This window comes from Rhinolophus ferrumequinum, chromosome X (genome assembly GCF_004115265.2).
Source record: "Rhinolophus ferrumequinum isolate MPI-CBG mRhiFer1 chromosome X, mRhiFer1_v1.p, whole genome shotgun sequence".
NCBI classification, from domain to species: Eukaryota; Metazoa; Chordata; class Mammalia; order Chiroptera; family Rhinolophidae; genus Rhinolophus; species Rhinolophus ferrumequinum.
This window is the reverse complement of record NC_046284.1, coordinates 92,381,332-92,395,694: the sequence shown is the minus strand read 5'-3', so window position 1 is coordinate 92,395,694 and position 14,363 is coordinate 92,381,332. Positions and strand designations below refer to the sequence as shown.

The window sequence follows — 14,363 nt, the reverse complement described above, 5'->3', positions numbered from 1 at the left end:
TACTATTTCCAAACAGCATTTTCTTCCTATAAAGTATAGCTCTGTAAAATATCTGGCAAATAACCAACATAATTGAAGGTAGGGGTTTCTTAATGTTTTTGCAAGCTGATGAAGATCTCATATGGTGGAATTTTGGGATAGAGAACCGTGAAGACTGAATTGAGATGTGACATCTATTTCGGTTTTTGAGATATATAACCGGCCTTGTAAAAGTTGTACTTTTCCCTACCTGCATTGTGCTTTGCCAAATATTTATCTTTGTACTGCTTCTTTTTCTTGCCAAACCAAGTACAGCTGGCCTGCTGCTCCTGTTTGGTCTTCTCCATGGCGATGCAAGCTACTCGCCTAACACACAAAGAGAGGAAGGAAAAAAACTAGTGTATAGTTTTATGTTGATAAAAGAGAAAAATCACTCATGAAAAGTTTACATGAACCTGTGTGAACATACTCCTCACAAATTTTTTCACGTCATTCAGATAAAGGTTGTTCTTTGGCTTTCATGACAATTTCCTAGAAATGTTTTAAAAACACAGGCTTACAATAAAATGACATTGTGTTCCTTGAGCATATACTAACTGATAACACAGATAAGAAGCCCAAACATATGGTCCTGGCATATAGTGAAAAGAGCATGGGATTTTGAGTTGAGACAGGTCTGCTTTTAATCCTGGCTCTATCACTTAGTAGCTTTTATCGATTTAGTGTTTGGTGCTTTTCTGGGAAATTTACATGTATTAACTCAATCTTTCTAAACACATGAAATTGTGTTACTGCTTTACAGATGAGGGAATGGAAGGACTGAGAGGTTAAGTCATTTGCCTCAAATCAAACAGCTAATAAGTACAAGAGTGAAGACAGTCTAGTCTGGCACTAGAGCCTATGCTCTTAGCCAGTACCTTCTGTTGGCAAATTCCTTAAACTCTTAGAGCCTTTTGGATGGATTATAACAAAAAATGTTAACAATGTCCCTAGCACAGTGGCAGGCACAGCAGATGCTTAATATGTGGTACTACCACCACATGGTGATTCTAGTCTACAAGATAGAAACAAATGCTATGATTAAAGCCACAGTTAGAATTGCAATCAGAAAATTATAATTTTGTTCTACATGATTATAATATTCAACATCTGTAACATATGTACAAATGTTAAAAAGTTGCTCTCTTAGATTTAGTTTAAGCAAATTGTGTGATATTGCCATAGAAGGTTTTGCTTATGGACTAACCAGGGGTCCCCTAGTGAGCCACATATGAGGAGAATCCAAAATCACTATCAGAATGCCATACAATGCTATTGAAAATGACACATTATTTTCCAAAGAGGTTGTACTGATTTTCACTCCCACCAGCAGGGTATGAGTCCCTTCTTTGTCAACACTTGATATTATCAGTCTTTAATTTTAGCCATCATGGTGGGCTAGTAATGGAATAACACTGTGTTCTGAGTTTGCATTTTACTGATTATTAATGAGATTGAGCTCCTTCTCGTGTTTATTGGCTATTGGCTTTCCTCTTTCGTAAATTGCCTGTTCCAGTCTTTTGACTATTTTCCTATCCAGTTGTCTGTCTTTTTCTCATTGATTTGTAGGAATTCTTTATATGGCTTGGATATTACCTTCGTTAGTTATACATGTTGTGGATATCTTCTTCCACTTTGTGGCTTGCCTTTTTACTCTTTTTATGGTATCTTTTGGTGAATATAATTAGCATTAATTTAGTCAAATTTAGCAATCTTTTTTTTAATGGGAAGTATTTTTGATATCTTGTTTCAGAAATCTTTCTTTGTCCCTGAAGATATACTCCAATATTACCTTCTCAAGGTTTTATAATTTTGTCTTTCACATTTTGGTTTTTAATATACTGGAACTGATTTTTGTATATGGTGTGAAGTGAGGGGTCGATTTCTTTCTTTCTTTCTTCCCTCCCCCCAACAGATAGATACCCCAATTGTCCCAGCACGACTTACGGAAAAATATCCATTCCTCACCAGTGACTATTTACGTATGGGAGTGTTTTGGAGTTCTCTTCAATTGGTCTATTAGAGCACCTCCATTCCCATCCTTTAATATCTTAATTACTGCAGCTTTATAAGTCTTGGTATCAGGTGGAGTAAAAGCTCCCTCCTTATTCTTCTAGAAGAGCATCTTGGCTACTCCTGATACTGTGCATTTCCATGAAAATTCTAAAATTAGCTTGTCAATTTCAAAATGGTTGGGATTTTGGTTGGGATTGCATTGAATCTATGAATCAATCTGGGAGGAGTAGACTTCTTTACAATATTGAGTCATCCAGTCCATGAATACAGTATCTCTCTCCACTGATTTAGGTCTTCTTTCATGTCTCAATACATTTTATAATTTATCCTGTAAGTGTCTCGAACATCTTTGTTAGATTTTTTCCTAGGTTGTTCATTTTTTTAAAAAAGAGGTCTTATAAATGGTATTAAAAAAATTTTGTTCTATTGAAAATTTCAAACATACACAAGAGTAGAGAATAGTGTAATGAACCTCAAATATTTAAAACCCAGCCTCAAAATTTATTAACTCATAGCTTATTTTGTTGTATTTACAACCTACCCACCCCAGATTATTTTGAAACCAATCTAAGCTTGTATCATTTCCTCCTTAAATATTCTTAAATTCCCTTTAAATCTCTCCTTCCCTCTTTTCTTTTTCTTCTTGCAATTTATTTGTTGCAGAAACTGGTTGTTCGTTCTGTAGTTTCCAAGTCTGGATTTTCTGATTTCATCCCTGGGGTGTTTTCAGTAAGTCCTTCTGTCTTTTGTATTTCCTGCAAATATGTAATTACATCTAGAGGCCTGATCAAATTTAAGTTCTATATTTTTTGCAAAAATACTTTATAGTATGACGGTTTTGCAGGTAGTGTTATGTATGGTATGTTAAAAATTTTGTTTTCTGTTTTTTGCAGGTAAATAGGAATATAATTGACTTTTATGTATTGATTTTATATCAGTCATTTTGTTAAATTCTCAGATTAAGTCTAAGTGTTTATAGATTTCTTTGAATTTCTACATACAGAATCATATCCCTTGCAATGTTTTTTTCCATTCCAATGTTTGCTGTAGGTTTACTGTGGATGCTCTCAGTCAGGTTAAGGAAATTACCTTCAATTCACAGTTTGTGAGAGTTTTAATCATGAGTGGGGATACTGAATTTTATTAAATGATTTTTCTGCATCTATTGATATGACCAAGTGGATTTTCTTCTTTAGTCTGTTAATATGGTGGATTTCAAATGTTGAACCAGCCATGCATTTCCAGTACAAACTCTATTGGGTCAAAATGTATTATCCTTTCTATATATTGTTGGATTCAATTTGTTAATATTTTGCTGAGAATTTTTACAAATATGTTTATGAGGGATACTGGTCTGTAGTTTTCTTTTCTTGAACTGCCTTTATTGAATCTTGGTATTAGGGAATGCTGGCATCATGAAATGAGTTGGGAAGTGTTCTCTGTTTTCTTGAAGAGACTGTCCTCATGACTCTTACTCTCTCTTCTTCATCAGGGGTTGTATTTTTATTTATTCTTTATTTTGGGTTAGGAGAAAGACATTTATTGGGAAATACTGTGAACTCTTAGCAACATTATTAAAGTCATTCTCCACTTCATCAGCCTTTGCTTTGGGGATTCTTCTAGTACAAGCCCATATGTACTCTTAGTCATAACTACAGCTTCTGTGAGGCATAGGATCTTTGGCAACATAAACAGAACCGAGGAACTTTTGACAGGTTAAAAAAGACAAAGTCCTGACCTTGTGAAGCTTATGTTATAGTGTACAAAGTATCTTAGAATACATATTTTTAAGCTTAAAAAATAAAAACAAAAAGTTCCCAGTAAAAACTTGTGGCGTGGCCATATGTGGTATAATGATAGAGGAATAAAATGGATTTTTACCAGCTACTCAGGAAATGAATGTTATTTCTTTTAGCTCGGTAAGTGGAGGGAAACCGTGTTAGGATTTAGGTCAACCTGGAGGGAAATTTCAAACAAGTTTAACATTTTAATGCTGAGGCAAGGGAAGGGATGAGGGATTCAGGGGCTCAAAACATATCAAAGGACTAGAATGATAAACCTGGTCAAGCAAGATGAAATTTAACAAGGATAAATAAGGTAGAATTTGGGTCCACAAAAATTGATTTCTCATCTACAGGATGTGAAAAACATCAGTTGGTACTAACTTATTTGAACAAAACTTCCGGGTCTGGCTGATAGTGTTGTTTCAAATCTTTCTCATTAGTATTGCATACCCACCAACATTCTAGAGAGCACTTCAGTTTTCCAACAAGGGACTCTTGCTCTTTTTCCTCAGCCAGGAATACCTTCCTGTACCCGCAAAGTCCTACTCAGGTCTCAGGGCACATACTGCCCAGTGGGCCTCTTCCTCAGCATTCCAGTTAGAATCCCTTTCTCCCTCTATAGTTTTGGCAACTTATTGAGTTCAGTTTTTTTGAAATGAACTGAATATATTCAAAGTGTACAGTTTCATTAGTTTTGACATATCCCATGAATACATCACTACAATCAAGATAACAAACCTTTCCATCACCCCAGGAATTTCCTTATGCCCCTCTGTAATCCCTCCCTCCTTCCTCTGGGTCCTCAGGCAACCACTGTCACTATAGATTAGTTTTGCATTTTCTGGAATTTTATAGAAATGGAATCATGTAATATATTTTCTTTTTTGCCTGGAAACTCAGCATAATAATTTTGAATTTCTCCCACATTGTGTGTATCAACAGTTCATTCCTTTAAATTGCTTAACAGCATCCCATTGTATGGATATGATTTCATTTGTTTATCCATTTATCTGTTGATCAAACTTAAAAAATTTTTTGCCATCCTAATAGGTGTGTGGCCAGAGTTTTTGTTGCTGCCTTTTTTTTCTTGAAAGTTCCTTTTGGTTCTTTTTAAAATCTGCTATGCCATTAAATTTTTTCCTGTTCTCTGACGATATTCTTCAAGATTATTGATTTAAAAAACCCCGCTAATCAGCACAGTTGTTTAAAAACCTTGTTTCCTAATTCCAATATAGGAAGGGGTTTTGGGTTTTTTCGTGCTGTCATTTCAGTTGGGCCTCTCTGTCAGGTCTCACTTGTTTCCTTGTGTGCCTGGCTATTTTGACTTGCTGGTCACTCTCCTTGAAAAAGTTTATGTGGGGGATTAGGACGAGCTCTAAGATGAAGCCTAAGATAAAAGTGTTTTTTCCCCCCAGAGATTTTCTTTTTGTTTCTAACAGATATTTGGAACTATTAGTAAAGGGGAAACCTCAAATAAGGTGCATGGCTGGAGTTTCCCTGGCTGTCCCAGGCTACATGTACCTGTGTGCAAATCCACTGAAGGTGGACCAGTGGCCACAGTTTTTTCAGAGGAACTCTGTTCTCCGTTTACTCTTGTCTTTTGCTTTGCTCAGTGACAAGGTAGCCTTCTCTTCGGTTGCCTGGTGTTGAAGGACAGATAAGGGCATGCTTATCTGCTTGCCCTTCACCTGGGGTTACAGCCTTTTGCAGTCCTAATAATGTGGGAAGGGTCTTCTAACAGACTCTGGTACAGGCCTTGGGTCTTACTTAACCCTGGTCCTTTGGCAGAGAAGTTTTCAGTAACAGGAATGCCCTCCTGGCAAAATGGGCCAATTTGGTGCTCTAATTTTTATTGTTCTGATTAATGGTTTTCATATAAAAATTGGTCACTGAGTTCCCCAATACCTTTTCAGCCACTCAATGTTTTTAAGGTAATTTTCAAAAACATATTTTCTGCAGCACATTTCATTTTATTCAGCAGGAGGACTGATTCAAATAACCTAGTCTACCATTACAGGAAACAGAAAGCAAATTTGCTTTTTCCACTGCCATTTCTCAGGATTGCTCCAGAGGACTCGGAGTTCTAGGTATTGGTGAAACATGATTTATACACATAACATGATTTGGGAGGAGAGGTCTGGAATCTACAAAATTATTTTCAGTAAATGCTCATCAGATATGTATGGTAACATTCAAGAACACATTTTATAAAAGGTAAACATCAGTAATAACATAACATCATCATCAAAATGATTCCTCCTACTAATGCTTAAACTGTTTCTTGAAGATCAGACTGGAAGACAATTCCGGGTGGAAGGCTGCTACTTCCTCTACCTGGGCCCACAAATCCTCCTGTAAAATGAGGGCATCTGAAGTTCGTATCAGCTCCAACGCTCTAAATTTAAGAATATTTTGGGGGAAACTTGGGAGAGCTAAAAGAGGCAATCAAGCAAAAGTGATTAAATGAGAAATCTCTTTAATTAGTGAGAAACATGGGTGAAAGAACAGTTACAAATGTCTATGGGCTCGGTGCCTTTTGTCTCTTTTAGCTAGGTTCAAATATTTTGGGAGGAACTGGCACAATGCCTAATGGTTATTTTTTGTCACATGAAACAAAACTCAGATATGAAATTATCTCTTTTGCACTAGATTTCTAATTTATTGCCAAAGGACCAACAAAGGTAAAACCATGAACATTTTCCAAAAAATAGTTCAACTAAGCAAATTGTTTAACAGCAGCAGAAATAGATTTTACCAAGATATATAGAAATCTGTAACTCCTCTCAGTTAAAACTAGTGTCTAAAAACTGTCTGACTTTAAGCTGCTTTCAAAGCTCAAACTCTCTAACAGACATGAATTTTTAAAGACCTGGCAAGGTCTTCAGGTAAAGAAGTAAGCTTCTGACTACCTTTTTCTCTCCCAGCAGTGAAACATTTTATCTTCAAATACCCTGAGTGCCACTGAATCATAGCATTTGAGTTTTGTGCTGGTGGTGGAGTGGAATGGGGGTGGTGAGAGCATGTGGAGGGGCAAGGAGAAGGTACATTTAAAAAACTGCAATTCTAAAAGAATTGACACAGCGTACAGGCGTGGAGGGCTCTGCTAAGAGACCATGATGTGACAGGGAACGAAGGCTAGTCACTCAACCTCTCTCTAGACTTTCCTCTCCTGATGTGAAACAAAGATCTGGCTGTGTAAGTAGGAGCTCACTAGATGCTGAGGATGTAGAATTCTTGGATGACTAGTTTCAATTTCGTTTGACTAGTAGAGCAAGGAATATATCAAACAAGTTTCACACTGTAAAACAATAGTATAAAATTGGAAAATGGATGGGAAGGGTTTTGTTTTTATTATAAAACAAAACAAAACAAAACAAAACAACAAAGACATACCATTCCTGAAGTTCAGGAGAAGGAATGAGACCTGCAGTTCCATTTTTGGAGTTTTCCAGTTTACCCTGCCACCAATTGTGATCATCCTTACTAATAATCTGGATAATGTCACCAACTCTGAATCGAATACCAGCTTCCTTGCAGGGGATGAGGTCATCCTTGGCTGGATCATATTCAAATTGTGCTCTTACATAGATCTATAAAACAGGAGTTTGTAAGAACGGATGCCATGGTGATGTGAAAGAAAACCGTTAGCTCTAAGCTAATAACCACACACCGACACTTACAATACAAACAGGACATTAGATGGTGAAGGCAAAAATGAAGCATGGAAATACGACACAAAAAACTGCTCCCACTTTCTAGTACCACTTTCTAGTACACTTTCAATGTACTGCCTTTGATGTGTGCAGGTTTAAATCTTTGCTGTTTTTATTTGGAAGGAACACTTAAGATACTTGTTTACTAAAAATAAAGACTTAATTTCTGCTTTTACTGTAACAGAATAGGCCTATAATTATAGGGATCTATGCTTACCATTTTAAAATCTGCATATATTTAGTTGATGTTATGGATAAGTTGTCATGATCATGCAGCACCCTTTAAACCATAAACACAAGCATTCAAGGTACATTTTAACCCTAAAGCAGCACATGGTACAAAACTAGCAACAATACCATGTTGGTGATATCTTGCTGTAAAATGTCTACATGACAACTGGCAGTGTGTCTACGCACTGCTGATAAACTTCAATGTAATTCAAACAATTTAGAAAAGTATTTAGAAATAATTTTATTTTTAAAAAATGATTTAGGCTTTATATTTGTATTTTACAAGTCTTAGAGAAGGAAAATGAATTTGAATCCTAGCTTTGCCAATGTAACACTTGAAATCAGCACAGAGCTTCAAGAAATGCATACTTCAAGGCTCTGAGCTTTATGATACACAAATATAATTAATAAATATTATAAAAGGAAACAGACTAGCATAAAAGGGGTTATCATATGGCAGCACTTTATGAATTACTGGAATTCTAAATGCTTCAAAATAAAGTGCTGGGTGTCCAATGCTGTATCACTCATGCAGTCTTAATACTAAACTGTGGGTGAATTCTATCATGTGTTAACTTATGCAAATCTTAACTTGAAACCTGATGATTTTTTAATACCACATTTCAAGAAAAATCCCATAAAAATTCTATCTCTTGAAATTAAATTTGAATATTAATGCTTAAGTCACTGTAAAACCAACCTGAAGGCTTTGAAACTATTGTGTAATTATTCTGTTTAAGTTTCTTTTTTTCAGAGATCCAGCCTATAAAATTAATAAGTCTCTGCATTTGTACCTAAAATCCATACTTTAGTGGAGCTGGCAAATTGACAGTTACCTGCCACTGTTAGGCAGCAGTTAGCTTTTCATGTTTGAACTAACAGAGGCATATGAGGACGTAAAGCCAGGATATTTAGGTTCTTAGTTTTCATGGTAAATGGCTTTTATAAATACACATGCAAATACAAATTCAGAAAAAGCCTTTAAATTTCAGAAAATTATTGCTTAAAAATGTTCATCAGCATGTACATTTTAGTTAGTCTTAGAATTCTAAGAAATCTGTAACATTTAAAAATCTTTTTCTACCCCCAAGGCAGGCCCGTAAGACCCCTGAAAGGCTGAATTCTTATCTATCGACATAAGATTGTCAGGTTGAAATTACAATAACCATCACAACTACAAAGATGTGAGGGGGAAATCTTTATAGAGAATTAGTCATGTTTAATGTGTTAAAATGAAATGGTACAAGCTCTCAATGCTCAAATGTTATGGTCCAAAATGCAGACATTATGGGATGGAAAGGGTTAATAAAGGATTGGCTATTAGCAGCTCAGTTTAGAGAAGTTTCTATAGAGGATATCTATTCACCTGTCGTCCTTTTGGTTGGGTAGTTGATGGCAAGTCCTGTAGAATAAAGCCAACCCAGGAGAAAAAATTTTCATTTACTTTTTCAAGAGTACAAGGTAATTTGTGTGTTCTGTTACAATATGGTTTAAAAAAGTGAGCTAGATTTAAGTTGTAAAGAGATAATATACATTATTCCATTTCTCAGAAATGTTGTTATCAAAAAAAAAAAAAAAAATCAAACCCAGGCCATTTAGCAGCAAGCTGAAGAAAGCAGGTAAGTTTAAGCAGAGAGAAAATGTGTTCTTAAGAAACAACTCAGCATCTTCAACACAAAAGCCACTGCGAGTGAAACAGCCTATTAAAACAAAAACAAAAACAAAAACAACCCAAACTAAAAAGAGCTGTTGCACTTTTCAACTTAGTCACTGCAACCGTTTAGATTTTGAAAAATTCGACGGTTATATGGATTTTCACCATCTTAAAAGTATTAAATGTTAACTGTTACAAATGAATTCCTTTGGTAGCCTATTTTAAAGTTGAAAATAAAAGTCATAGGAAATTTTCTTCCATAGTTTCACTTACTGATATCATTCCATTTGAGATGGTCTAAATTATTTAAAATTTTACTTGATAAAAAAGTTGATATATTTTTAAAGGGCAAATTAATAGTAAAAAAAGTGATACTGCTGCACTATTAGAACTCTCAATAATTTTAACAGCAATATCAGCAACTTACGGAAGATTTTATTACCCCAAAATATTGCATACTTGCACCTGTAAGTGCTTCCATTTGTTTAAATAAGTGAAAAACAGTTCTTTTTATATTTCAAAATGGATGGTTCTGAAAAAAATGTAAAATTCCAAGTTCAAATCAAAATATAAAGTACTTTGTGTTAAAGATGTGATAACAGCGTGGCTTAAGTGCAGTGTGAAGCCAGTTCCTTTTGCTTTTCATATCCAGGCAAGGCTTAAAATTCACAAAAATATGTGCACGTACCACAATAACAGAGGGCACACCAATTCGTAAACTTAGATAGCGGAAACTAAAACATGTTGCTGATATCACTCAGAATAGACAACTACGAAGCCCGAGAAGACCCAAATGCCTACTCTGTAAAATCTGTACATTTCTTTATCTTCCTCAAATTAAAAAAAATATTTAGAAATTTCTACAAATTTCCATTTACGTCCTTTGCATAAGTTTGAGCAAAGTCATAAATACTAGTGGGATGACGAGAAATATTTTGAGAATGACCACAGCAGTCTTGAACTACATTTCTTCAAATTTAACTAATGGAAGGGATTTTATTGAGAAGAAAATATTGAAAAAGATTTCCTGGGAGTAAACTGCATTGTAGCTGTAGTAGCCTCGTATATCGGCAGAAGACAGTATTTCCACTGAACACATGTAACTAGAACACTCATGGCAGGTGGCACCAACAAAATTGTCACACTTTGCCGTGTGAAACTAGAGTTCTTACCGAAACAGAATTGTTAGTGCTGCTATGACCATTAGCAGGGGACTGTCTGGAAGTGGAGGGGGAATCTCTCTGAAATAAGACACAAGGTTCATTAACACAGAACACCAGCACAGAAACAGAGATATTTACATCAACAGTCACAACCACAGTCTGACAACCATTTCCTCTGAGGTTTTGGCTGCAAAGGTGTCATACTGACTTAATTGCATGATTTCACAGAAATATGAGAAAAACTTTGCCGTTTACAGATTCACATATTGTAAGTGATGACCGTGTAATTCATTAAGCATTTCTTTCCTGCCTCCGACATTCTCTAACCTTTGCTTTCTTTAAGTGAGACCCAGAAGAGTGACTTGATATTAAAATCCTATCAAGTACTGTAAAATGACAAATATTACTATAAAATTATTGTGCTGAAGATCCCAACTGCCTAATCTTTACTAAAAGTTAGTTTTGAAAAGCATTTAGTAGTTTTTAGGTATCTCAACGTCAAAAATTACTGAGTAACTCAATTTGAAATGAAACAAATCTAAAAAAAAAAAGCTTCTCACATTGTAATCACCTTGAAATCTTTCTAGGGCAAATATTACTCATAAGGGTAAAAGACAACATACACATCAGAGAAGAAACCTTTATTCGTTAGATCATTTTAGCAGATTGATTAAAACAATAACCTTGAGACTCTAAAAATATTACACTTCCGGCAAAGAAGCCAGGGGCCACAGCCCTAGATCCATGCTCCTCAGTTGCACTCTCTATACTAATCGACACACTCAAAGCCCTTTCCAAGCTTCATTCCCTTATTGTCCAAATCAACTTTAATGATAAGGCCAAGGAGAGGGAGAAAGAGTTTTACATTTTTTGGTTTAGTAGAGTTCTTTGAAACCTTTGAAATGTGCATGTCTGCTCAAAAGACATGTTTTTGTTTTGTTTTTCCTAGAAGATTTAAAGAAAACTTCTGGAAATCATTAGCCTTTTAAATAATGGGATCCCTTAGATGAGCATTCTCAAATGTGAGGGAGCAGACTGATCTCTAGGTGCCACCCCCAGAGACTCTAGTCAGAAGGGCCAGGGTGAGGGGCAAGGATCCTCTCTTTTATCAAGGGCCAGGGTGGATGGTGATGCAGGGGTCCAGAGAGTCTTCCTTTGGGAAGTACTGCCCAAGCTGGGAAAAGTCCAACCACAGGCTTGAATTCTGCCAGAGCACAGGAGGGTCAAACAGGTTGGGTGGGGTTGGGAGGAGAGTATCATTTTTCCTTCTATTCAGACAGAGGTAAAGAAAGTAAGAGGGGGGCTCTTCTTACTCAATAATGTAGAATTTACATCTGTAATACTGCTCCCACCCCAAAAACTAGTTCAAATACTTTAAAAAAAATCACAAGAGAAATCTATGTTATATTAATAACTAACAGTAGCTTCTGGCTAGTTAGCCAAAAAGACAAAACTCAATGTGTTTACTAAATTTCTTCAATGATGAGAAATGGCACGAGGACCACCTGTGATTTTAGATTATTAAAATGCTTTATATAAAGTGTGTGTATGACGTTCTCTTTCCTAGCCAGGTTTGTGTTCTAGGTAACAAATTGCAAAACTACGGATCCTGGAGCAGAAATAGTTTTGCATTGTCTTTTGAAATACAGTATTACTTGAAGTTCCATAAAAAGCCACCAAGAGGAGCTCAAGACCTGATATAAACAGAAACCCCAATTGTCATGGCTCACTGAAAATATACTTGACAAAACTACAAATTCTTATATATATCTTCAATAGGTCTAGAAAAAAACACAAAGCCTCTGATTTTTCGTGTGAAATTTACAGCACTACTAAAGACTGAAAAAAGCATTGTAATTTCTCCCTCAACTTCTCCTAAGTACAAATTCAATTTTCTAGACGACTTCCAATAAGTTACCTGTCAGTCTTAAGGAAATGTGTACTTCATATTGATGTACACATACTTGGAAGATGCACATGAAAGAACAGGCTTCAAAAAATAATACTCCCGCTGAATGTGTGATAACCGAAGGATGATACCATTTATGCCAGTTTGTATTTCCAAGCATAAAAGGAATAGAGTTTTTAATCTCAACCTAATAACCAACATAAAACTGAATAATACAGGTTGGAAAAGTTACAATTTTTATAGGCTAAGCCTATTATAAGAAAGAAACTCTGCGTTTGTAATACTCTAGAAAACTTACTTGTTTATGAAACCATGTATCATTATAAGTTTAAGCAATTTCACAAAAGGTTGCAAAAGCCTATATTCCTCGAATAATGCCAGTTATCAATTCCTCACAGATACCCATCTAGAGACCTGTCACAATTATTTGAACCACTCCATCTTGACAGAAATAGATTGCTTCTCAGATTCTTGGAAAGAAGAACTATTTATGTGATTTCTTAACAAGGGAAGTGAATGTACTTCCTGGAAATATTATTGTAATTATGATCGTTATTTTTTTCCTCATCAGAGACTCTACTTGTTCTTTAATAAGCCTTATGTTATTTGTAGCTTCTCTATATTTTGCTTTAATTCTGGCCTGCAGAAAGTTAAAGTGCTGAGGAGATCCCCATGGAAGTAGGGCTGAGTAGGTTGATGGGACCTACTCTGTTCCGTTATCTTTGTTGTAAAATTGGTGTGCAGTGATCAACAGCACAGGCAGAAACAATTTCCCAGAAAGCCAAAACATTCAGCCATCAGCAGACAGTTAGTTAAGAACCCAGAGGAGACGGGGTGTTTGGTTAGAGCTATTACCTCACAGGACGATGATTGAGTGCGGTAACTTGGCACAATCTTGAAGGTGATACTTCCTCGCATTTCCCGCTGGAGGAAGAAAAGAGAGCTCTCTTAACAAACAAATGTTGCACACAAAACACGTAAGAAACCACTCAAAATGTGTGAGGGCAATTAATGCAAGCCAGCTGAGAGGACACGGGCCTAAAATAAAACCGAGTTATAAAGCAGGGACTGCTCACAGTAACAATCAAGTTGTTCCTGGAAGAAGCCCTGCAAAGTCAAGGCTGATCGCCTCGTTCCTACGGTAGTGGTTTAACAGACTACTGACAGTTACCTTTTTAGAGACATGAAGACAAAAAAACTCTAAGTGACATGTCTTTCATAAGTGAATATAAATCAAACTGGACAATAGAACAAGTAATTACACAAAAATTATATTTGGTAGGCTACATTATGATGGTATACTCCATAAAATTTGCTTTTTATTTCACAATTTTGACCTTGTTTTTCACTATAGTGAGTCTGTGTGCTTATTTCACATTTAACAGATATTTGTAACACGGGAGGCTGCTATTATACATTGCGGTGGGAAGCAGGTCCAGGACGAGATGTCCAAAACATTTCCCTCTGCTCACTAGGGCCTGTCCTTCTGCTTTTTTTTTTTTTTTTTAAATCCGAAGCCAAATTTGGACACAGACTTTGGATACCTATGGTCAGAAATGGCCTAGTCTACTATGACTTTTCTCTAAGCTCTGCTGTGGACAAATGCAATAGAGCTGGCGATGAGTCAGCTTGAATAGGAGCGAGGTTTGTTGACATTGTTGATGTCAGCAGAGTTGAAGTCAGTGAGACACTAGTTCACAGGTATGCACAACTGGAAAGGTTTTCTTTAGACATTTGCCCGGTAAGAAACAGCAGATAAAGAATGACAGGATTGTGTTAAAAGCCCACACTGCTAAAGATGGGCAAAATGTTTCCAAACTCTGTTGCATGTAAACATTTTCCTAGTTGTCAGTTTTTATGAATGTTACATAAGTT

General features: G+C 36.0%; 1 protein-coding gene across 14 annotated transcripts in view; it reads right to left on the bottom strand.

Moving 5' to 3' along the window:
- CASK (calcium/calmodulin dependent serine protein kinase) overlaps positions 1-14,363 on the bottom strand; it is a 392,568-nt gene that overhangs the window by 25,236 nt on the left and 352,969 nt on the right. For 6 of the 14 annotated variants that reach the window (XM_033104205.1, XM_033104214.1, XM_033104220.1 and 3 more), the window contains 5 exons: positions 13,344-13,412; positions 10,589-10,657; positions 9,129-9,164; positions 7,212-7,408; positions 230-345 (listed from right to left, as the gene is read on the bottom strand). In XM_033104205.1, coding sequence (XP_032960096.1) covers positions 230-345; positions 7,212-7,408; positions 9,129-9,164; positions 10,589-10,657; positions 13,344-13,412 — 487 coding nt within the window. The remainder of the gene's footprint in view (positions 1-229; positions 346-7,211; positions 7,409-9,128; positions 9,165-10,588; positions 10,658-13,343; positions 13,413-14,363) is intronic. The other 8 variants (XM_033104288.1, XM_033104265.1, XM_033104282.1 and 5 more) reach the window with 3 other exon arrangements.